The 23555-nt window shown below is 50.3% G+C and overlaps 2 protein-coding genes across 5 annotated transcripts; both read right to left on the bottom strand.

The window, feature by feature from the left end:
• Positions 1-120: 120 nt before the first annotated feature.
• rbl2 (retinoblastoma-like 2 (p130)) lies at positions 121-16097 on the bottom strand. 4 transcript variants are annotated; one of them, XM_034587118.1, is made up of 22 exons: positions 15890-16097; positions 14005-14135; positions 13249-13449; positions 12913-12977; positions 11793-11921; positions 10187-10341; positions 9107-9171; positions 7281-7452; positions 7054-7202; positions 6685-6797; positions 6502-6605; positions 5436-5573; positions 4154-4318; positions 3974-4076; positions 3639-3872; positions 3392-3570; positions 2641-2817; positions 2483-2554; positions 1809-1908; positions 1294-1529; positions 1029-1205; positions 121-566 (listed from the first exon to the last, which is right to left on the bottom strand). In XM_034587118.1, exons 1-22 carry the CDS (start codon positions 16025-16027, stop codon positions 399-401), a joined length of 3171 nt encoding a protein of 1056 aa, XP_034443009.1. In that variant the 5' UTR covers positions 16028-16097; the 3' UTR covers positions 121-398. The 4 variants fall into 4 exon arrangements, with proteins under 4 accessions (XP_034443009.1, XP_034443013.1, XP_034443012.1 ...); XM_034587121.1 differs by lacking the exon at positions 1029-1205 and having other exon boundaries at positions 344-566; XM_034587120.1 differs by lacking the exon at positions 2483-2554 and having other exon boundaries at positions 344-566.
• Positions 16098-19546: 3449 nt separating this feature from the next.
• On the bottom strand, positions 19547-22648 carry LOC117762651 (protein ALP1-like). Its single transcript, XM_034587146.1, has 4 exons — positions 21750-22648; positions 21541-21658; positions 19627-20083; positions 19547-19585 (listed from the first exon to the last, which is right to left on the bottom strand). The coding sequence occupies exons 1-3, from the start codon at positions 22553-22555 to the stop codon at positions 19637-19639; spliced, it is 1371 nt and encodes a 456-aa protein (XP_034443037.1). The 5' UTR covers positions 22556-22648; the 3' UTR covers positions 19547-19585; positions 19627-19636.
• Positions 22649-23555: the final 907 nt, after the last annotated feature.

Below are 23555 nucleotides of genomic sequence, written 5' to 3'. Positions count from 1 at the left end.
GTGTCTGTGTGTAGTTGTGTGTCTGTGGTCAGTTGTCTGTGTGTGTCTGTGTGTAGTTTGTATGTACTGTATCTTACTCAGCACCTCCACCTGGTGGCCACACAGAGAATGAAGCAGCTCAGTTTACAGGTTTATTGTTTTACAGATAAAAATCAAAGGCGTTAAAATAACTTTCCTCTCTTTTTACATATTTACACAAGTTACCTGACACATGTTTACACAAACATCCTCACACATAAAATCACATGTTTGTTGGAAAACACAATAAAAAACAAAGAGTGGTGACATCATCACTTCAGAGACAAACTTCAAATAAATAATCATTAAATCAAACACGTACAGTTCAGTGTAAACATGTGATTGAACGTGTCACATGACTAAAGGTCTGTAGAGAGATCTCAGTGGGAGGAGCTGCGGTCGTTGGCGACGTCCTGCAGGCGGCGCAGCAGAGCAGAGTGATTATCAGGACACGCCCTCTTAGGAGACGTCTCATCCTCCAGAGTCAGACTGCGCTTCCTGGACGGCGTCTCTCCGCTCCGGACCATGCTGTTGATCTCCTGGAGACGCTGAGGTCAGAGGTCACAGAGGTCAGTTATCAAACGTGTGTGTAAATGGTTTGTATTTATAAAGTGTTTTTCTCGTCTTGATGACTCAAACGTTTTCCAGTGTAGTTTGTCATTCACACACATTCACACAGAGCATCTATTAGCAGCACTTTTTGTTCTATGACGGGCAATTCGGGGGTTCAGCATCTTGCCCAAGGACACTTCGGCATGCAGATGAGGAAGACTGGGGATCGAACTGCCGACCTTCAGGTTAAAAAAATAATCTTTAGTTTAAACTAAAGATTTAGTAGCACTGAAAAGTCACTTTCTTAAAGCACTTTGTCGTTTGTCTTTCTTTTTGTACTTTCTTGATTCTTGTTGTTCTGGGTTGTTCCCTCGTGGTTGATGCTCTTATTGTGAGTCGCTTTGGATAAAAGTGTCAGCTCAATGAAATGTGATGTAATATAAAGATGATCAGCTCACGTTGGGGGGGCTGCTGCAGATGTAGTAATAAATCTTGTCCCGGGGGGTTGTCAGCGTGGGGGCGGAGCCTGTCTTGTGTGGCGAGATGTAAATGGAGTGTTTACTGGAGAAAAGCATCCGACGAGGAGAGCCGGTCCTCAGGGAGGGGTAGGGACACAGAGAGGGGGGGGGCTCCACCTGAACACAGACACACAAACACACACAGACACACAGTGAGTGGTGATGTGTAGCTACAGATGAAGGTGTGAGTGTGACGCTGCCTCACCCCTGCAGAAGGGGGGGTGGGTGAGTATCTCAGAGCGAACTGTCTCATCTCTTTGATGTAAACGTTGTTGTAGAAGTGGATCAGGTCTCCTCGCTCCTCCTCACTGTCGCCCCCTGGGGGCCAAGTGGAGGACTTTTTGTTGGAGGTGCTGTTGGTGGGGGTGGAGGGGGCACTGCTGCGCTGGGGGGTCGACAAGGTGCTGCTGGGGAGAATAGGAACTGGACTGTTGTCTCCACCTGCAGGGGGCGTTAGATAACAGAAAACACCATCTATTTATATTGAAGGTGGAGAAGAAGCAGTGTTGTGTCTCTTTCAGTTTCAGGTTCGACGACACAACCTCCTGAAGGAAACATCTGGCTGCTTTGATTTAGACTAGACAAACAGGAAATGTACCAGAGGAACAAAACGAGGAGCTAAAAGAGGCTGAAGATTCGCTGCAGTAAAGCTGATCAAGGATTGAAAGATTGATAAATGGAGTGATTTTAATTCATTAATAATTGATTGAGTTCTGGTACCTGGCTCCTCACTGCCCCCTGTGGACGAAGACAGTAGACAGTTTGTGTCGTTGGTCAAGTGAATCCTCCTCCTCCCTGAGATCAACACACTCCTGTACACCTGTAACACACACACACACACACACACACACACACACACACACACACACACACACACACACACACACACACACACACACACACACACACACACACACACACACACACACACACACGTGATCAAAGACTGTAAATAAAGATGGATGACATGTCTCCACCTTAAAATATAAAATAAAACCTCTGCCATCATGTGGTCTGGGACCGAGCAGGTAAACCAGAGAGACACAACAAGACTAAAATAATGTTAAGAAACTATTTTGGCCCATAAAAGGTTAAACTAACTCCGGCACCAACTAAAGAGCAACAGCCTAAAGTGACACAGGGGGAACTTGTATAGTGGCTGATCACATTTAAACAAACGACAAGAACCACAAAACATGCCAGTATAACACTATCTAATATTAACTAATAGTTACACATCAATATAAAAAAATTAACAACCAAACATCTAAATACCAATGTCCCACCCCATGATTAGGAACATGGTGCAGTCCAGTTGCTCATCAAGAGCATTTGTGCTGCAGCAACATGAAACTCAGGAAAGTCCATTCACACAAAAGACGTGTGTGTCTTACGCTGCTGCTCGCCTGAGGCTGAGAGCGGTAACATCTCATAATGTTCTGGAAGGATCTGTCTTCTTTGGTCACCTGGGCAAAGAAGACACACATTTACTCTAATGACACACACACACACACACACACACACACAAACACACACACACACACACACACACCTTTGCCATGACGTAAACTGCACACATGAGGATCTGGTCCAGGTGTCTGTCCATCATCAGCTCAGTGCAGTGAACCAGAGAATATTCAAGACACGTCCAGATCTTCATCCTCAGCTCAGAGGAAACGTCCAGTTTGGCACAAAGATCCCTGAGACGAACGCTGGCCAGGTGGTACACCTGTGAGCAGGAAACACACACACACACACACACACACACACACCTGTGAGCAGGAAACACACACACACCTGTGAGCAGGAAACACACACACACCTGTGAGCAGGAAACACACACACACACACACACACCTGTGAGCAGGAAACACACACACACACCTGTGAGCAGGAAACACACACACACACCTGTGAGCAGGAAACACACACACACACACACACACACACACACACACACACACACACACACACACACACACCTGTGAGCAGGAAACACACACACACACCTGTGAGCAGGAAACACACACACACACACCTGTGAGCAGGAAACACACACACACCTGTGAGCAGGAAACACACACACACACACACACACACACACACACACACACACACACACACACACACACACACACACACACACACACACACACACACACACACACACCTGTGAGCAGGAAACACACACACACCTGTGAGCAGGAAACACACACACACACACACACACACACACACACACACCTGTCCGGGCGCGGAGCAGGACCTGCCCCCCCCCCCTGGACACTGGCGTGGTCTCGTACCTTCCTGAAGAACAGCGGCAGCGACCCTTTCCTCAGAGGAACGCTTGCTGCTATGGCAGCTGGTTTGCTGACGGCTGATTGGACGGTGAAGGTGCCACTCTGCAGCGTGGCTCCGCCCTGTCCGGTCATGCTCACCTGGACCGGGATGAAGGTGATTCCTCCGCTCTCATTGGCTGTAACTGTAGAGGTCAGAAGTCAGTGGTTGTTGATTCTTGTCACTCATCATGTCAGTGAATAGGAGTCTCACCCTGGATGGTGGCGGAGGTTGCCATGGTGACCACAATCTGCCCAGCTGGGATGGCTGTGACGAGGCTGGCCTGTCCGGTCTTGGTCACGTTGGCCGTTGATGTGCTGGTGGCGCTGATGGCGGAGGGTTCTCCTGTCTCACCGCCCACCGGGTCCACAAACAGACGACGGCGAGACGGGCCACATGGGGAGGAGCTGTAACGATCCAGCAGAGTGGTGGGGGGGGGGGACACAGCTGCGTGTGGGGGGAGATTATTTTATTACTATTGATTGTTCATGAAGAACACAGCAGGAGACTGTCGAGTCGGCGTGAGACAAAGTGACAGAAACACAAACCCGTGACGCTGCTGCCGGTGCCGAGGTCCGGGCCGTGGCGGCTGGAGGGAGCGCTGCCCGAGCTGAGGTCATCGTCTGGTTCCAGATACTGAGGAGGCATCACCTGAAACCCGACACGCCCACACTGACACGTCAGGACTAATGAGCTGTGTGTCTGTGTGTCTGTGTGCGTGGACAGACCTGCTGACAGGACGGGACCTGGTCTTTGGCTCCACTCAGAATGTCCCATATCGGAGAGTCGCTGGTCCAGGCCAGACTCTCCAGAACCTGCTCCTCCACCTGGTTCAGGTGCTTCACCACCTCCCGAAAGAGACCCTGCTCCGAGCGCACCAGAACCTCAATCACCTGCAGAGACAGAGAGACAGACAGAGAGACACACAGAGAGACAGAGAGACAGACAGAGAGACACACAGAGACAGACAGAGAGAGACACACACACACACACACACACACACACACACACACACACACACACACACACACACACACACACACACACACACACACACACACACACACACACCTCAAAAAATTAAGGGGACACTTAAAACACACATCAGATCATGATTAACAAAATATTCAAGTTGAAATTCTTTACTGATGAACATTGTTCACTCACCACTTTATTAGGTACACCTTGCTAGTACCGGGTTCGACCCCTTTGACTTCAGAACTGCCTTAATTCTTCGTAGCATAGATCCAACAAGGCGTGGCGTTTAAACGATGCTCAATTGGTACGAAGGCCCAAAGTGTGCCAAGAAAATATCCCCCCCACCATTACACCCCCACCACCAGCCTGAACCGTTCATACAAGGCAGGATGGATCCATGCTTTCATGTTGTTTACGCCAAATTCTGACCTACCATCTGAATGTCGCAGCTGAAATCGAGACTCATCAGACCAGGCAACGTTTTCCAATCTTCTATTGTCCAATCTGGTGAGCTCAGTTTCCTGTTGTTCGCTGCGTGGCCCCCGGTGGTGTTCTGCTGCTGCAGGGTTCCACGTGTTGTGGTGGTATTCTGCAGAGCTTGGTTGTAACCAGTGGTTATTTGAGTTACTGTTTCCTTTCTATCATCTCCAACCACTCTGCCCATTCTCCTCTGACCTCTGACATCAACAAGGCATTTCCGTCCACACAACCGCCGCTCACTGGATATTTTCTCTCTTCCGGACCATTCTCTGTAAACCCTAGAGATGGTTGTGCATGAAAATCCCAGTAGATCAGCAGTTTTTGAAATACTCACACCAGCCCGTCTGGCAACCACGGCACGTTCAAAGTCACTTAAATCCCCTTTCTTCCCCATTCTGATGTTCGGTTTGAACTTCAGCGAGTCGTCTTCACCGCGTCTAGATGCCTAAATGCATTGAGTCGCTGCCATGTGATTGGCTGATTAGCTATTTGTGTTAACAAGCAATTGAACAGGTGTGCCTAATAAAGTGGCCGGTGAGTGTATATTGATACCTTGTAGAAGTGATAAGCGGGGATCTGGAAGACGTTGATCACGTTGGGGAAATCTCCTGGAGGTCTGTAGGAGAAGATAACGATCTCCAAACAGCAGGCGAGCAGCGAGTGGTGGAAGACGTCCTGCTCCAGAATACACTTCAACACACAAACACACTTTTAACACACAACCCCTACAAGTCTCTGAAACATTTCTAGATTTTTTTCAACAAAGTGACAAGGAGATTAATAAATGTTTGTGCCTGTGAGGATTCACTGAAGCTGCTTCAGACCTGAGCTCCTCAGTTCTCTGGATCTTCTCTGGAGGATCAGACTCAGTTTGTCTTCTCCTCCTGAGCTCCTGTATAAAGTCTAAATCCAGGAGCAGTGTGAACAGCAGAGGATCCTCCACTGATTCACTGAGTGGGGGGGGGGGCTTCTAACACGGGACACAAATGTCTCTGGTGAAGAAGTGCTGACACACACGAAGAAGACACAGACGAAGATGTGAAGACAGTTCTTGGTGATCAGAGCTGAGACGGTGTCAGGTGATGTCAACATGATCACATGACCTCTGCAGCAGAGGTCACACGTCACTTCCTGTCTCTGTCTGCTGCACCCGGCTGCCCCCCCTCTCACCTGAACCAGGAGGAGGATCTGATGCTGTGAACGAGTCTGTGCAGAAAACCTGCTGCTGTGTTGTTCAGCTGTGAAACACAAACTCTGGAGAAGCTCTGGAGACGATTCAGAGTTCTCCAGATTTGTTATCTGAAAACGACTTGTCAAAGAAGAGATGAAGTCTGAGAGAGACAAGAACAACGTGTTTTAACATCACAAGAGTAATAATGCTCTAACTGTCATATTGTGAAAATATCCAGACACTACTTCCTAAAGATTTTCCGGAGTTCATGTCTGAAAACAGCTTCAGCGAACACCTCAGATCCTCTGAACCCAGAGTTCAGTTAGAAACGTCTCAACCTTTTCATTTGAAAGCTGTTTTCAGTTTTTATATTTCTGACACCAAGTCAATGCAGAGACAAGTATTCAAAAGACGCAGCTGTGAAAGGTCAGAGAAGACAATACTCACAGACAGGTCAGCGTCTCCCAGTATCATCTTTTCCCTCTCGATGATGGACCCCAGGAACCTGTAGTAGAGCGCCTCCGACAGGTGGAAGTACTTCACTGCCAGGTCTGTGGAGAGATGATGTTGTTAGAGAGAAGCAGGCTGATCACAGACATCACAGACATCACAGAAGTGTCTGTACTGTACCTTTACCCATCCCCTGCTTCCCTGCACCGCTGCTCTCCACATGTTGACAAAAGAGGTCAAACATGTCCTTCAGGCGCTTCCTGATGACATCACTGGGGTCTCGGGCACATGTCCTGGGACACAGCAGGGACACAGCAGTAACGATATTTACAGTTCTCAAGGTCCTGCATCCGAAATATTACTTCATAAAAGTACTGTCAGCTTCATGTTGTATCACAGTAAATTGAGAAATTCACTGGACTAAATATATAAAGAAATGTCAAATGTCAATAATCCAGTAAAATCCAAGTAATTGATTATTTAAAAACAAAACATTTTTCTCTTCAGTAACTTAATGGAATCTGGTTTCATGTCCCAGGCGAAACCCACCGGAGAGTCTCGGTCAGTTTGGGGCTCGGACCCGGTCTGGTTCCTGCGAGCAGAGTGTGGAGACGTCCCACACTCGTAATGGCAGATGGGAGCGGAGACCCCAGGCTGTTCCCCTGAAGGTACCTCCTCCCCGGCTTCAGAGCTGAGGCCTGATGGAAAATTCACAGGAAGTAAAATCAACAAGAGTCGAACTCAGTGACTTAAGACACGTCAGTCTGTTGTCTCACAGTGAGGTTGGTGTGCAGCCTGTAGGTGGCGCTGTCCTGGTTCTCCACTCCCTCACAGAGGCAGGGCCCTGGTGTCCCAATGTCCTCACTCGGCCCATCGCCAGTGAAGATCCTCTCATCCAGACTCCCCGACGCCAAAACATGTTCCTCATATACCCGACTGAGAGACAAGCTGAGGGGGAGACAGGAGGGGAGAGGACGGGAGGGGGAGGACGGGAGGGGGGACAGGAGGGGACACAGGAGGGAAGAGGACAGGAGGGGCGAGGACAGGAGGGGAGAGGACGGGAGGGGGGACAGGAGGGGACACAGGAGGGAAGAGGACAGGAGGGGCGACAGGAGGGAAGAGGACAGGAGGGGGAGGACGGGAGGGGGAGGACGGGAGGGGACACAGGAGGGAAGGGGACAGGAGGGGACACAGGAGGGGAGAGGACATGAGGGGACACAGGAGGGAAGAGGACAGGAGGGGACACAGGAGGGGAGAGGACATGAGGGGAGACAGGAGGGGAGAGGACGGGAGGGGACACAGGAGGGAAGGGGACAGGAGGGGACACAGGAGGGGAGAGGACATGAGGGGAGACAGGAGGGGAGAGGACGGGAGGGGGAGGACGGGAGGGGACACAGGAGGGAAGGGGACAGGAGGGGACACAGGAGGGAAGAGGACAGGAGGGGCGACAGGAGGGGACACAGGAGGGGAGAGGACATGAGGGGACACAGGAGGGAAGAGGACAGGAGGGGCGAAAGGAGGGGACACAGGAGGGGAGAGGACATGAGGGGACACAGGAGGGAAGAGGACAGGAGGGGAGAGGACAGAAGGGGACACAGGAGGGAAGAGGACAGGATGGGAGAGGACAGGAGGGGACACAGGAGGGAAGAGGAGAGGAGGGGACACAGGAGGGAAGAGGACAGGAGGGGCGACAGGAGGGGACACAGGAGGGGAGAGGACATGAGGGGACACAGGAGGGAAGAGGACAGGAGGGGAGAGGACAGAAGGGGGAGGACGGGAGGGGACACAGGAGGGAAGAGGACAGGAGGGGACACAGGAGGGAAGAGGACAGGAGGGGCGAAAGGAGGGGACACAGGAGGGGAGAGGACATGAGGGGACACAGGAGGGAAGAGGACAGGAGGGGCGAAAGGAGGGGACACAGGAGGGGAGAGGACATGAGGGGACACAGGAGGGAAGAGGACAGGAGGGGAGAGGACAGAAGGGGACACAGGAGGGAAGAGGACAGGATGGGAGAGGACAGGAGGGGACACAGGAGGGAAGAGGACAGGAGGGGACACAGGAGGGAAGAGGACATGAGGGGCCACAGGAGGGAACACAGGAGGGGAGAGGACAGGAGGGAAGAGGACAGGAGGGGAGAGGACATGAGGGGACACAGGAGGGGAGAGGACAGGAGGGGACACAGGAGGAAAGAGGACAGGAGGGGACACAGGAGGGAAGAGGACATGAGGGGCCACAGGAGGGAACACAGGAGGGAAGAGGACAGGAGGGGAGAGGACATGAGGGGACACAGGAGGGGACACAGGAGGGGACAGGAAAGGAGGGTAGAGGACAGGAGGAGACACAGGAAAGGGGAGGACATGAGGGGACAGGACAGGAGGAGACACAGGAGGGGACACAGGAGGGGAGAGGACAGGAGGGGAGACATCATGTTTTCATGCTTTTTCTGAATGAGTGTGTTTCTTTTAGACTTCGTAAAGACAGAAGTTTCTCTTCTGGTAGAAAACATGCTGCTGTTTAGACTAAAGGAAAAATGTCCAACATATAACATCAATACAATATTAAGTGAGTGAAGATGAAAACACTGTGTGAGTGTGACACTTACAAACTGTCTCCAAAGTTCATGGGATCCAGAAAACCAGTGAGAGAGTCGTCTTTACCTCTGAGGATCTGTGGAGATATTCAGAGTTTATTCTGAACCACACTGAGAATAAACACGGACGACATGATGGCTCCTAAAGTGAAGTCAAATCCTCTGGATCGCCCCCACGTGGCTGTGAAAGTTTAAATGTTAGGTTAAATGTTTGTCAAAGATGGTTTCTGTCATTTTAGGTAGTTTCTAATCACACTGATGTTGTGTTGTGTATTTATGTGGAGGAGACCAGGGGCCTGTGGTACTAAGCGAGTTCAACATACCCAGGATATCTTTCCGATATCTAGCTGAACTTAACACCTGGGCCACACTGATGCATGTCGCGGTTGTGTATCTTGGGCAAGATGCTGAACCCCGGAATTGCCCGTCATAGAACAAAAGGTGCTGCTAGTAGATGCACTGTATGAATGTGTGTTAATGACAAACTACACTGTAAAATGTTTGAGTCATCAAGACTAGAAAAACGCTTTATAAATACAAACCATTTACTGTACATCAACATTTAGTTTGTATCTTAGAAGAGGAGTCCGACATGGGAAGGTTTGTTTTAGTGAGTGAGTGTGTGTGTGTGTGTGTGTGTGTGTGTGTGTGTGTGTGTGTGTGTGTGTGTGTGTGTGTGTGTGTGTGTGTGTGTGTGTGTGTGTGTGTGGTGTGTGTGGTGTGTGTGGTGTGTGTGGTGTCGTCTTTAGATTTTTGTTCAATCATTCCTGGCTTCTTAAATGTTCTTTTCAGTTTCTGTGATTTCTGTGTGTGCTGCAGTCTCCTGTCCCCTCCTGTGTCCCCTCATGTCCTCTCCCCTCCTGTGTCCCCTCCTGTGTCCCCTCATGTCCTCTCCCCTCCTGTGTCCCCTCCTGTCCTTGATGGGGCGTTTACTTATGCTATTTAGGAAAAACTGACATTATACATTAAGTTCAACTTTAGTCAACTTTAACCTGCACCATTTGTGCCACTGAGCAACAAGAGGTCAGCTTCACAGTGAGAGTTACCAAGTTGTTTCAGTGTTCACTCTGGATCCGACTGATTGGGTCGTACCCGTTTGTGGAACAGTTTCTTGATGAAAGGTTTCCAGAAGTGTTCTTTGACTCCTTTGGCCTCCAGCACCAGGCCGTCATGCAGTTCACACAGCTGCTCTATGAAGCAGAACGGACCTGACGACGCTCTGTAGTCTCTGAAGTCCTCTGGTAGACCTGGAGGAGGGGGGGGGGGGGGGGGGGGGGGGGGGGCACTGATAAACATTCTGACCTCAAACTACGAGACAAGTAAAAAACCTGCTGCTGTGTCTTTATGTGCAGCTACAGCTGAGTCCGACCACAAGCTCCACACATTCAGATTATTTACCTTGCGATCTGACCGATACAAATAATACTGAATTGAACGTCCATTGCTCTTCCTGAGGTTTCTTCCGTTTTTCTGTTGAAAGGTTTTTGGGAGGTTTATCTTTAATTTGATTCAATTCAATTTTATTTGTCTAGCACTAAATCATAATAAACATTATTTCAAGGCTCTTTAGTAGAAGGTCAAGACCTTACAAATTCAGCCGTATTCAGATATGTCCTGCGCAGGATCTCTGCAGAATTGGGTCCGGACTTTCTCTGCAGTTTTCCTTTAACACATGAACAACGCTGCAGGAGATTCTCCGTTCAGACACTTTAACATAAACACAGAAATCTCCGCAGGATTCAGGCGAGGTGCAGCAGAGACAGGAAGTGACGTGTTACCTCTGCTGCAGAGGTCATGTGATCATGTTGACATCACCTGACACCGTCGTCAGCTCTGATCACCACAAACTCTCTTCACATCTTCGTCTGTGTCTTCTACGTGAGTGTCAGCACTTTTTCACCAGAGACATTCGTTTGGTTTTTTTCATTTTAGAAACATCATCAACCCCCCCCACTCGCTCACAGTGGAACCAGCAGGGGATCTCCTGCTGTGTTCTCACATCCACTTCTGCTGACTTTCTGCAGACTTTATACTCGAGGGCCAGGTTGAGAAATACCTCCGGAGCCTCTCACTCGGATACTTATGTTCACACATACATGTCCTCCAGAGACACTACGCAGGTCAGTGCAGGTCTGAAAGCAGCTTTTGTCTGATTCCAGGGAGATCGAGTCAAATTTCATATAAATTTAACTCGACTTATCCTTGTGAAATCTTAGAGCAGGCAGGAAGAGATGATGCCAGCTACAGATCTCACCTGATACCTGTGGCCCTGTGCACACCTAGCGTTAAGAACGTGTTTACACACCCGCTATTAAAATGTGTCCTGAATGTGTCTCCTGTGATCACATCTGACTTTCTCATGCTCTACATGCAAATTAACCTGTAGGTCATTTGTGTTAGTTAAGACCAAACTATGTTGTTTTGACCCAGTCTGAGTTTACAGACCTGTCACTGTGTGTGTCTGTGTGTGTCTGTGTGTGTCTGTGTGTGTCTGCACGAGCGAGCGAAAGAGAGGCAGAGAGACGAGTCAGCAGAGTCTGAATGAATCTCGTGCAGTTGTTAAGAAGGATTTGACCAATTTAATGAAAGTATGGATCATTGTGTGGTAAAAAAAAACTGGTGTTAATACCAAGTGTGTCTGAGACCTTTTTCATTTTCTGCAGAGTTTAGCTGGACGCAGCGGAACAGAGAGCAGTACCTCTGAAGTTTGGGTTGAGCAGATCTTTCCTGGCGTTGCACAGGAGTGCGCTGGTGAAGACGAGGTCCAGAGCACACAGCAGCAGATGATACGAGTTCACCAGGTCATCGCTGATCATGGGGAAGTTCCCTTAATGAGAGAGGCAGAAGAACATGACACTACATGAGGAAATCATTGTGTCTGCAGGCAGCTCCAGACCAGCAGCTCCAGACCAGCAGGTCCGGACCAGCAGCTCCAGACCAGCAGCTCCAGACCAGCAGGTCCGGACCAGCAGCTGTCAACATGTCAGATCCACTGAGAAGACAAGCACCAAGGGAGGGATTGTACAATACGTTGGAAGTAAGCACTAGAGACTGGTTAAGTTAAAGTGTCACAGGCGGAAACATCAGTGCAGTCCAGCAGAAGTCGGGCTGCGTGAGGTTTTGGTCCTGATGGCCCGCACCCTCCTGCCAGAGGGAAGTGGCTCTAAGAGTTCCTGTCAGGGTGGGAGGGGTCCGACTCGTTCAAACAGGAACATGTGGGAACATCCAGGCGAGGGGCGGAGCCTGTAGAGCAGCAGGGGCGGAGCCTGTAGAGCAGCAGGAGGCCGGACATGACGTATAAACTCTGCTGTGGAAAGATCAGTGTTGTTGTTTACAGCTCATCCACACCGGCGTCGGCCCTCATCACCAAAAGATCTGGAACCTCCTCGTGTTTCCAAGTGGACGTCTTCATCCTCTACGTGTACGGCTCCTCTTCTTCATCCTGAGATGTTTGTGTTCTTCCAGTTTCACGTCCGTCACGTGTTAGAAACCTCATCAACACGTCCACTCGCTCACTGGGAAGCTTCCACACATTGTCCTGCTGTTTCCTCACATGGACTCACTCTGACATGTTACACACATTTTACTAGGAGGCTGCAGGAGAAGATCCAGAACATGTCCAGAGACACTGACTCAGACATTTGTTCTCACAGACAGAACCTGCAGAACATGTGAGGAACATGTGAGGAACATGTCTGTGGTTCAGTTCATGTCTAAAAACAGCTTTGATGAAAAAACACCCGTCCAGCATTTAAAAACTCAACACAAGGTCTTTTGACATCACTTCCTGCTGTTCTGAATGTTTTCCTTCTTTTTACCTTTAGCGTGGACAAATAAAACCCAGCAGAAGTTGAAGACCTCGGTCACAGTGCAGGGATGACGTCTGGAAAACAAAGACATGAGTCACACATCACGGACTGAGCACATGCTTATATTCAACTGGTTAATGCATCAGTCATGTGTTATACAGATATATAGATGCTAACTGGTCAGTAACGTACATGTTTAGTGGAATTGACGGTTCTTAATGAAGCAGATTTAAAGGCTCAGAAATCCTCCTCCAGAATAGAACCAAGACTTGTCTCTGCTGGTTAAAAGCTTACGTAACATCTGAAACTCATCATCTGCTGAGGTCAAAGGTCATGAGGTCCCACCTCTGTTTGCGGCTGCGGTGAACTCGGGGCGGCTCCTCAGACGGGGCCTTGAAGATGTCTTTAAAGATGGGAACATACTTCTTGAAGATGACCGCTGACACCGTGAAGTTCCTCTCCAGCTTCTCTGTGCTCTGACGGAAATCCTGTGGCAGGGCGGCCATGTCCTGCCACTTCTTCAACTTATTAAAGAACTCGATCAGGCTGAAGAGTCGAGAACCAAACAGACAAGGTATAAGAGCAGAGATCAGCACAATGTCACCACTAATCCACATACTGCAGAATGAATATTCAGAATAATCATTCACGCGTTGATCAGTGAACTAACTGATTTTAAAGGTTAGAAACCCACAGATTAAACTTTATCTGTTCCACGTTTTAACAATCATCACTTTGTCAGTCTTTAGAACTCACTTGGTTTAAATATGTGAGTAGGTCCAGTTGTTTATGATGAATGAGATAGTTCAGCTCATCAGGTCTCAGGAAATATCTGATATCATCGAGCAGTTTTCAGACCTGAGCTGATATCTGAACGTGTTCCTGAAAAGTTCTGGACGTTGTGTTTGTGAGAACACAGATGTCTCGACCTTCTATGTAAAGTGCCTGAGGATAATGGATCTTATGATTTGGCACTGTATAAATAAAATTGAATTGAATGTGTGAGTCAGATGGACATTTATTTTGGTTTATGTGTAACTGAAGATTTAATAAAAATGTTCCTGGAAGTATGATTCTCTGATGTCATGATCATGGGTGTACCTCATTTCTGAGCAGTGTAGGATTCGGGTCAGGGAGACGTAGTTCCCCTCAGCGGTGCCTTTCCCCCCCGTCGGCATGGAGGACCTGCAGGCCACATAGAGAGCACAGGCCAGCCAGTGCAGCTCCCTGCCCTGAACACAAGGGGGCAGTGATATACAGAGGGGGGAGAGAGAAGTGAGGGGGAGGAAGAGAGAGGATGGTGAAAAGAGGGAGGGAGGAAGAGAACAAAAAGAGAGATGAGATTCTTCTCTTCTGACTCTGACCATCGATGAAGCCAAAACTTCATTGACCTCTTTGAAGATGGCAGCGCTCAGATATTTTGGCTTCATTTCTGGATAGTGGGTTGAAGTGGAAAGATGTCATCCATCTTTATTTACAGTCTACAAACTCGCACACACACTTTAAAAGTAATAACAATGATTATTAGTAATAATCATTAGTAGTAATGATCAGTAACCCTCTGCTCTCTCCTGACTCATCAATCATTAATGAATATTATCAGTCATCACTGTTGTTACTGTGTAATGTTACAATTCATTGAGCCGACGCTTTAATCCAGAGCGACTCACAATCAGTGCATCAACCATGAGGAACAAACAGAACAACAAGAATCAAGAAAGTACAATTTGCTTCAAGAAAGACAAACTACAAAGTGCAACATGGAAGTGACATAAGTGCAACTAAATATAGTTGTTTATTTATTATCCAAGCTTTAGTCTGAAGAGAAGTGTCTTCAGTCTGGAGGGAGATGTGAGGACTTCCTGTCCTCATGTCCATGTGGAGCTGGTTCCACCGTTTAGGAGCCAGGACAGGAAACAGTCGTGATGTTGTTGAGTGACAGCTGTCCCTCGCAGTGAGGGAGCAGCTGATTGGCTAATGCAGAGCGGAGTGGACGGGCTGGGCTGTGAGGTTTGACCATGTCCTGGATGTAGACTGGACCCGATCCGGTCACAGCACGGTACCAAGTACTAGTGTTTTGAAACGGATGCAGCCACTGGGAACCAGTGAAGGAGCGGAGGAGTGTGAGTGAACTCAGGTTAAAGACCAGTGGAGCTGCTGGTTTCTGGATGAGCTGCAGAGGTCGGAGGGCAGCAGCAGGTAGACCTGCCAGGAGGGGGGGGCAGTAGTGTAGGTGTGAGATGACCAGGACCTGGACCAGAGCCTGCACCAGAACCTGCACCAGAGCTTGGACCAGAACCTGGACCAGAGCCTGCACCAGAACCTGCACCAGAGCTTGGACCAGGACCTGGACCAGAGCCTGCACCAGAACCTGGACCAGAACCTGGACCAGGACCTGGACCAGAGCCTGCACCAGAACCTGGACCAGAGCCTGCACCAGAACCTGGACCAGAACCTGGACCAGGACCTGGACCAGAGCCTGCACCAGAACCTGCACCAGAGCTTGGACCAGAACCTGGACCAGAGCCTGCACCAGAACCTGGACCAGAGCCTGCACCAGAACCTGGACCAGGACCTGGACCAGGACCTGGACCAGAGCCTGCACCAGAACCTGGACCAGGACCTGGACCAGAACCTGGACCAGAGCCTGGACCAGAGCCTGCACCAGAACCTGGACCAGAGCCTGCACCAGAACCTGCACCAGAACCTGGACCAGGACCTGGACCAGAGCCTGCGCTGCCTCCTGAGGGACAAGGGGACGTGTTCTCCTGATGTTGTGCAGCGTGTATCTACAGGAACGTGTTGTTGCAGTAAGGTGACAGTAACCAGACATCATGGATTCACATGTACATACATGTAGCACAGAGCTAACACATCATACATGGACGCAGCTAGCGGAACGGACCGAACCCTAACCCGGCTCCGGGCCGGCTCCGGGCCGGCTCCGGGCCGGGAGCCGGCCCCGCTCTCCGGGGTAGCTCCTCACCTCCAGGGTGAAGCTCCGGCTCATGGAGTCGTAGCTCCTCCAGGCCTCGGTGCCGGACTCCTCGTCCATGTTGAGAGCCCGACACAGCTCCTCGAACGCGGCCCGCGCTCCCTGCGGACCCGCGTCCTCTTCGCTCATCTCTGGACAAGATGGAGGTTTAGCGGAGAAGTTCCTGCAGCAGCTGGAAGATGAGCGGCTCTGACGCCATTTAAATGTCAGACAGCTGTGAACGCTGCGGACGTAAGGACAGCAGCGACGGAGCCAGTGGACGTCACTTCTGTACGTAGCTCTCTTCATGAATACCAGAACCAGCGTATCTCACCTGGGCGGGGTCACAACCGGCTGTCCAATCAGCGGAGCTTCTGGTGGTTGAACAGGAAGTTCATCAGAAAACACGTCAAACTTCAGAAAGTCTCTTTTACAATAGTTTGAATTTATCAACACATTTAATTCACTGTTCATATTTGTACATTTCTGATGATTTTAAAGGCTCTGATGATTCTGGACACAAAGTAGACGCTGAGTTCGGCATCTTTAAAGAAATACCAAAACAACAATATCACAGCACAGACCGAGCAGGAAACGGCATTCAGCCTTGATCTAGGTCCTTCCTGTGGAGGAGTTTAAATACATGTTTAATAAAATACACTTTCAGTCGGTTTGTTCATAAAGTAAATTCTGATTAAATAACTGTCTCCGAGATTTAAAATGCATGGAAATGTTGGAGAACACTTATTAGTCACCCATCTTACACACTGGTGTTTTCTATATGTTCAGTGTGTCAGGGTTAGGACCCTACCCCTGACACACTGATGTGTGTGACTCCCAATCCTATTGCCCTCCTCTATTCGGTGTTTGACAATATTTCTTCTGGAAATGGATCAGAACCACTCAATAAATGGAGACACAAACAGGCACAAAACACTGAAGGGTTAACGTAGAATATATTTGAGACAATCTTTCCACAGTTAAGTCGGGTAACATATTTCTTAAATAACATTAATGGAAGCCAAGACCTTCAAAACGAGTTTCTATAGAGAAAAGTATCTATTAATAACTTGAATATATAAAGCACCTTTTAAGAGACCCAGAACGTTTTACATGTGTCATTAGGGACAAAAGTAAAAAGAAAAGAAAATGATCCACAGAAAACAGGACAGAAATAAACCCACACCATGTTGTAGCCTGTTGTCTGGTCCATTGATTGGTCAAGAAAAAGGGTCTAAAACAAATAACTTAAAATACATCACGTTTAAGGCCCCTTACATGAATTTCAGGCAGGTTGGTGCCGAGTGGCCCCAACACCAGAGAAAGAGGATCTGTGTCTATAAAGCATTGTGAAATACATGTGGTAAAATGAAAAACTTATTTCTCAAACAACCTTCACTTCTACAACTTCAGATTTGAGATCAAACTATTTTTTACTCCATTAACTGTACGACTTTCTCCCGATGCAGCTTTCACAGAAAGTGTAATTGCATCACATGCATCATTTTATATCCGCTGCTGACACTACAAAATATAACAGCTTTGTTTACGGTTTGAGTCCAGTGCTCAACCATTTTTATATTTTTGTTTAGTCATTCTTGACTTCTTAAAAGTTTCTTTGATTTCTGCCATTTTATGGGCATTGGCGGGGTGTTGACCTGTGCTAATTGGGAACTTAAGACATGGCATCGATATAAAAACACAAGTGCGAACAACTCTCTAATTTAAGAACACTTCATGAATCTGAGTTTTCTTAGACATTTTCTTAAGAACAAATTTAAGTAAAAACTTACTAAAATATTGGGTGAATGAGGCCCAATGATCTTATTTTATTGAAGAACTTCATTATAAAATAGAAACATGTCCTCACATCTTAAGTTGATGTGAACATCAAACAGCAGAGCTGCGTCTGTAGAGAACTTTACTGTCACGGTCTTCTTAATACAACAGGATTTATATACACACACGTCACTGCTGATTGGACGACACTTCTGACACACGTATCAAATGAGGAAACAAACCTCGAACCTCGTTGACTCAGTTAAGAGGAAACATGTGGTTCAACCTGAAAACTGGAGGAAAATGTTCTGTTGGTGTCGGTTCTTAAACAAGTTCATTAAGACTGAGGCGACTCACCCAGAGTTAAAAACACTGACTCTGAATGGTTCAGTTTCATTGTTGGAACAGGAACTAAAAATAAACTGGGAGAAGTTTAGAGTCTAAGGCCCAATCCCATTTCACCCCTCGGCCCTGCCCCTTGAAACGGAGTCACAAGGGTAGTGGTTGAAATCTTCCCCTACGAATTGGGACAGCCCTTCAAGAAGCCGTAACATCATCATCAGTCGTCAAGGAACCCGACATGTCATCAGTAGTCGTCGATGTAAACAGACGAGACAGTTTTGCCGGGGACGTCATTGTAATAACATTGTTGAGATCTTAAATAAACCAACGCTATTGTTACTAAAGTGACAAACCTTCAACATCCAAATAACCTCTGTGCTGTGGGGGGGGGGGGGGGGTTGCGATATGAAATTATGTGAAAATACGGGACTATCATGCAAAAAAAAAAAAAGATCGCCAGCAGTGACCATAATACATTGAAATGATATTAAACTAAGATGTTACATCATTATCGTAATTTTTAAATCCTTATTAATGGAGAAAATACTACATCTGTGGGTCTCTCTCCCAGCTTCCCGGTGATTCGCAAGGCCTTCGGGGTACCCCCCCGTTTGAAATGAGGGTCTGAAAAATCATCCGTTTGGAGGGTATAGAGCCCCCCCCCCCATGTATTGGGACAGCCCACCCCTACACGTGAATGTGCAAAACGAAGGGGAAGGGCTAAGGGGTGAAATGGGATTGGGCCTAAGACGATGCGAGCAGCTACACACTCAGTGTTTCCCCTAACAACAAGCAGGCCTGTCAGAGTTTACACACAAGGCAGATTCATGCTTCTGCGTCGAAGCTACTCTATAGGTGTGCACGTAGCCAATGCACAGGGCCGAGAATTTATAGTTGTGCATAAGTGTGTCTGAGTCGCGTTGCAATTACAACGTCGAAACACTAGTGGCCGTAGATTTTCTATGCTGGTGTTGAGCGTCTTCTGGTTTCTGGTTCACTTATTTACAAACTCTCTGGTCTCCGTTTACCCCCGAACAATGGAGAGTGTTACTGAGTGGATCATGTGGGAGCTGATAGATGTTGAAGAGCGATTGCTTTTTCTTATAGAACTGCAACGAAGTCAAGAAAGACGTCGTCCGAGATCGTTTCTTCAACTCAATTCAAAAATGGCGACGAGTCTGTCGGAGATGAGACACTACCGAGCAGACGTAGAAGAATGGATTGGGCCACTCACTCATTCACACACACATCATGAATAATACTAATAATACTTGCTTTACCTCCACTGCTTCAACTCCATCCTAAGAAAAACCCTGATTAACAGACGATGTGCTGTTTAATCAGAACAAATGTTTTATGAGCTCAAATGTTTTTATGTAACATTTCAATAGGAACTAGTAATAAAAGCTGTTAATAAAGGCTGTACAGTAAAAAGTACAATATTTCCCTGTGAGTGGTACAAAAATATAAAGCAGCAGAAAATGGAAAAAAAGTAACAGACCGGTGTTCATCAGTGTTGGAGATGAATGGGTTAACACACTGGTCTCACCTCTACCCTGGGACGCATCACCATGGTAACCAGTGACCAGTCCATGTGGAGATTTACTGAGCTGCTGCGACACTGAAGCTGCTCTTGGCTCAGTACTGCAGTATCGTCAACAGGTTGTATGTAATGGTGTCTCTGATGACCTCGGCCGTGCAGTATGTGTCTCCTGCGTACGCTTCTGTATCAGGCTGCCTTAAATACGTTCCAGAAGGAGCCATGTCAACGTTCCACTCCGGAAGGAAACCGTCTCCTCGAATTTCGCAGATGTTGTGCAGAACGCAGCATGCAGCGACGATTCTGGGCATCATGGAGATGTCAATGTCGCTCTTCTTCAGCAGACACCTCCAGCGTCCTTTCAGGCGGGTGAAGGCAGCATCGACCACAGACCGAGCAGAGGACACGGTGTAGGAGAAACGACGCTGCTCAGGGGACAGCTGCTGCTCCTCGCTGTAACCTTTCATCAGCCACGGCTTCAGAGGGAATGAAGCATCTCCGATCAGATGGACGGGGATCTCCACGCCGTCGGACAGGAGCGACCTCTGAAACGCAGGAACGCAGGTGTAACTTCAAACGATAAATAATCCAGTGGTGAAGCAAACCTTCACAACATCCTCTCTGAGGCACAGTTTCAGATAACCGAGTGTTTGGGCTGTATAAAGATCTCCTCTGACCTCCTCTGACCTCCTCTCACCTCCTCTGACCTCCCCTGACCTCCTCTCACCTCCTCTGACGTCCCCTGACCTCCTCTCATATCCCCTGACCTCCTCTCACCTCCTCTGACGTCCCCTGACCTCCTCTCACGTCCCCTGACCTCCTCTGACCTCCCCTGACCTCCCCTGACCTCTTCTCACCTCCCCTGACCTCCTCTCACCTCCCCTGGCCCCCTCTGACCTCCCCTGGCCTCCTCTGACCTCTTCTCACCTCCCCTGGCCTCCTCTGGCCTCCTCTGACCTCCTCTCACCTCCTCTCTCCTCCTCTGACGTCCCCTGACCTCCTCTCATATCCCCTGAGCTCCTCTCCTCTCACGTCCCCTGACCTCCTCTGACCTCTTCTCACCTCCCCTGACCTCCCCTGACCTCCCCTGACCTCTTCTCACCTCCCCTGGCCCCCTCTGACCTCCCCTGGCCTCCTCTGACCTCTTCTCACCTCCCCTGGCCTCCTCTGACCTCTTCTCACCTCCCCTGACCTCCTCTGACCTCCCCTGACCTCTTCTCATCTCCCCTGACCTTCTCTGACCTCCCCTGACCTCCCCTCCACTCCCCTGACCTCCCCTCCACTCCCCTGACCTCCTCTGACCTCCCCTGACCTCTTCTCATCTCCACTGACCTCCCCTGACCTCCTCTCACCTCCCCTGACCTCCTCTGACCTCTTCTCACCTCCCCTGACCTCCTCTGACCTCCCCTCCACTCCCCTGACCTCCCCTCCACTCCCCTGACCTCCTCTGACCTCCCCTCCACTCCCCTGACCTCCCCTCCACTCCCCTGACCTCCTCTGACCTCCCCTGACCTCCCCTCCACTCCCCTGATCTCCCCTGACCTCCTCTGATCTCCCCTCCACTCCCCTGACCTCCCCTCCACTCCCCTGACCTCCCCTGACCTCCTCTGACCTCCCCTCCACTCCCCTGACCTCCCCTGACCTCCCCTCCACTCCCCTGACCTCCTCTGACCTCCACTGACCTCCCCTCCACTCCACTCCACTCCCCTGACCTCCCCTGACCTCCCCTCCACTCCCCTGACCTCCTCTGACCTCCACTCCCCTGACCTCCCCTCCACTCCCCTGACCTCCCCTCCACTCCCCTGACCTCCTCTGACCTCCCCTGACCTCCCCTCCACTCCCCTGACCTCCCCTCCACTCCCCTGACCTCCTCTGACCTCCCCTGACCTCCCCTCCACTCCCCTGACCTCCCCTCCACTCCCCTGACCTCCTCTGACCTCCCCTGACCTCCCCTCCACTCCACTGACCTCCCCTCCACTCCCCTGACCTCCTCTGACCTCACCTCTCTGGGGAACAGGTAACCGTCGGGCCGGTCCTCAGCTTTCAGGTACAGGTCTGAACTGCACAGCACGGTGGCGCTGCTGCTGCTTCCAGGCCAACCGGCATACACATCCGTGAAGCTGCCGGGACAGAAACATGCGTCACGGGGCCGTCAGACCACGTTCAGACAGAGACTTACCGGACACGGTTCTTACCGGACACGGTTCTTACCAGACGTTGTGGTCCACCACCGCCTGCAGGATGACGGAGTGCCAGCCGCTCCGGTTGATGTAGTGGTCGGGGTTCTCCCTCGGAGGAGCGATGGGGATGTGGGTCCCGCCGACGGCCCCGGCGCACTGCGGGTAGCAGCGGTCCTTGAAGGCCTGGAGGGTGTCGTCCAGCCGCGGGCCGCTGGGCAGCGACACGAAGCGGTGGAACAGCCGCTCCACGATGGCGCAGGCGACCTGACGCACGATGTTACACACGGTGGCGATCCCCACCCCGAACATGTCTGCGATGGAGCGGTACTCCCCGGACCGGGCCAACCACCACAGGGTGATGGCCAGCCGGCGGCCCGGCTCGATGGGCACCCGGTAGTTCGTCTTGCGGCGTTTAATCGCCGGACCGATCAGTTCGAGCAGGAAGTCGAAGGTGGACCGGGACACACGGAACTGCGCCTTCCACTCCTCGTCGTCGAACGCCTCGGCCGTGGCCCAGAGGTTCTGCCCCGGGCCTCGGTCCCGGACCCAGACGGGTCTGCTGGTGGTGGAGAGGAGACTGAGCGCCGCCGCGATGGAGGACAGGAGGAAGGCTCTCCTCCTCCGCAGGTACTGCCTCCTCCGCCGCTCCCGCTCCATCAGCTCCCGCTGCCTCCGCCGCCGCAGCACGGCCGCCTGCAGCCGGTACAGCTCACACATCTGCGGGGCGAACACCGGAGTTACACCGAGGCTCAGCACGGAGCCGAGCAAAGCTGCTGCCGGGGCGGAGGCCTCCTCCTCCGGGGCCGGGGCCGAGGCCTCCTCCGTGTCCGCCTCCATTTTCTACCGCCAGTAAACAAACCGCACGTCGCCTGTTTATGACGTAGATGAGCACGTTCACTTGTTTTTTCTGAAAACTTCAAATGAAAAAGTTTCTTTTCTTTTCACCAAACTTTGATAGAAAATGAATTTAAATGGACATAAATAAAACAAAGTGTCTCCACATTGGTTTGGTCAGATATGATATTAGATTAACATCTGTTCACTGATGTTTATCATAAATCATTGTTTTCTTCCTCATGGAAAACATCCTGAACCAGAGGAGGAGGAGGAGGAGGAGGAGGAAGAGAGGGGAGGGGAGGGGAGGAAGGAGAGGGGAGGAGGAAGGAGAGGAGGAGGAGGAGGAGAGGAGAGGGGAGGGGAAGAAGGAGAGGGGAGGAGAGAGGAGAAGAGAGGAGGAAGGAGGAGGAAGAGAGGGGAGGGGAGAGGAGGAGAGGGGAGGGGAGGGGAAGAAGAGGAGAGGAGAGGAGGAAGGAGAGGGGAGGAGAGAGGAAGAGGGGAGGGGAAGAGAGGGGAGGGGAAGAAGAGGAGAGAGGAGAAGAGGGGAGGAGAGGGGAGGGGAGGAAGAGGAGGAAGGAGGAGGAAGAGAGGGGAGGGGAAGAAGAGGAGATGAGAGGAGGAAGGAGAGGGGAGGAGGAGAGGAGTGGAGGAAGGAGAGGGGAGGAGAGAGGAAGAGAGGGGAGGGGAGGCGAGTAAGAAGGTAGAGAGGTGAGGATGAGGAGTGGAGTGGTGTAAGGTGAGGGGAGGAGAGAGGAGGGGAGGGGAGGAAGAAGAGGGGAGGAGGAAGGAGAGGAGAGGAGAGGGGAGGAAGAGAGGGGAGGGGAAGAAGAGGAGAGGAGAGGAGGAAGGAGAGGGGAGGAGAGAGGAGAAGAGAGGAGGAAGGAGAGGGGAGGAGAGAGGAGGGGAGGGGAGGAAGGAGAGGGGAGGAGAGAGGAGGGGAGGAGAGGAAGGAAGAGAGGAGGAGGAGAGGAGAGGAGAGGAGAGGAGGAAGGAGAGGGGA

The sequence above is a fragment of the Hippoglossus hippoglossus genome, chromosome 6 (genome assembly GCF_009819705.1).
Source record: "Hippoglossus hippoglossus isolate fHipHip1 chromosome 6, fHipHip1.pri, whole genome shotgun sequence".
Classification (NCBI taxonomy): domain Eukaryota; kingdom Metazoa; phylum Chordata; class Actinopteri; order Pleuronectiformes; family Pleuronectidae; genus Hippoglossus; species Hippoglossus hippoglossus.
Note: the sequence above shows the minus strand (reverse complement) of the source record. Positions and strands in the feature narration are given on the sequence as shown.

Coding starts and splice junctions, on each gene's coding strand:
- LOC117762651 (XM_034587146.1), bottom strand. CDS start 22,555: ATGGAGGCGGACACGGAGGAGGCCTCGGCCCCGGCCCCGGAGGAGGAG. Junction 21,659..21,749: donor GTGGTGGACCACAACGTCTG/GTAAGAACCGTG, acceptor CTGTCCCGGCAG/CTTCACGGATGTGTATGCCG. Junction 20,084..21,540: donor GTTACCTGTTCCCCAGAGAG/GTGAGGTCAGAG, acceptor CCTGCGTTTCAG/AGGTCGCTCCTGTCCGACGG.
- rbl2 (XM_034587118.1), bottom strand. CDS start 16,027: ATGAGCGAAGAGGACGCGGGTCCGCAGGGAGCGCGGGCCGCGTTCGAG. Junction 4,319..5,435: donor CCGCTTATCACTTCTACAAG/GTATCAATATAC, acceptor CTGTCTCTGCAG/GTGATTGAGGTTCTGGTGCG. Junction 4,077..4,153: donor AGGTCCCGTCCTGTCAGCAG/GTCTGTCCACGC, acceptor GTCGGGTTTCAG/GTGATGCCTCCTCAGTATCT.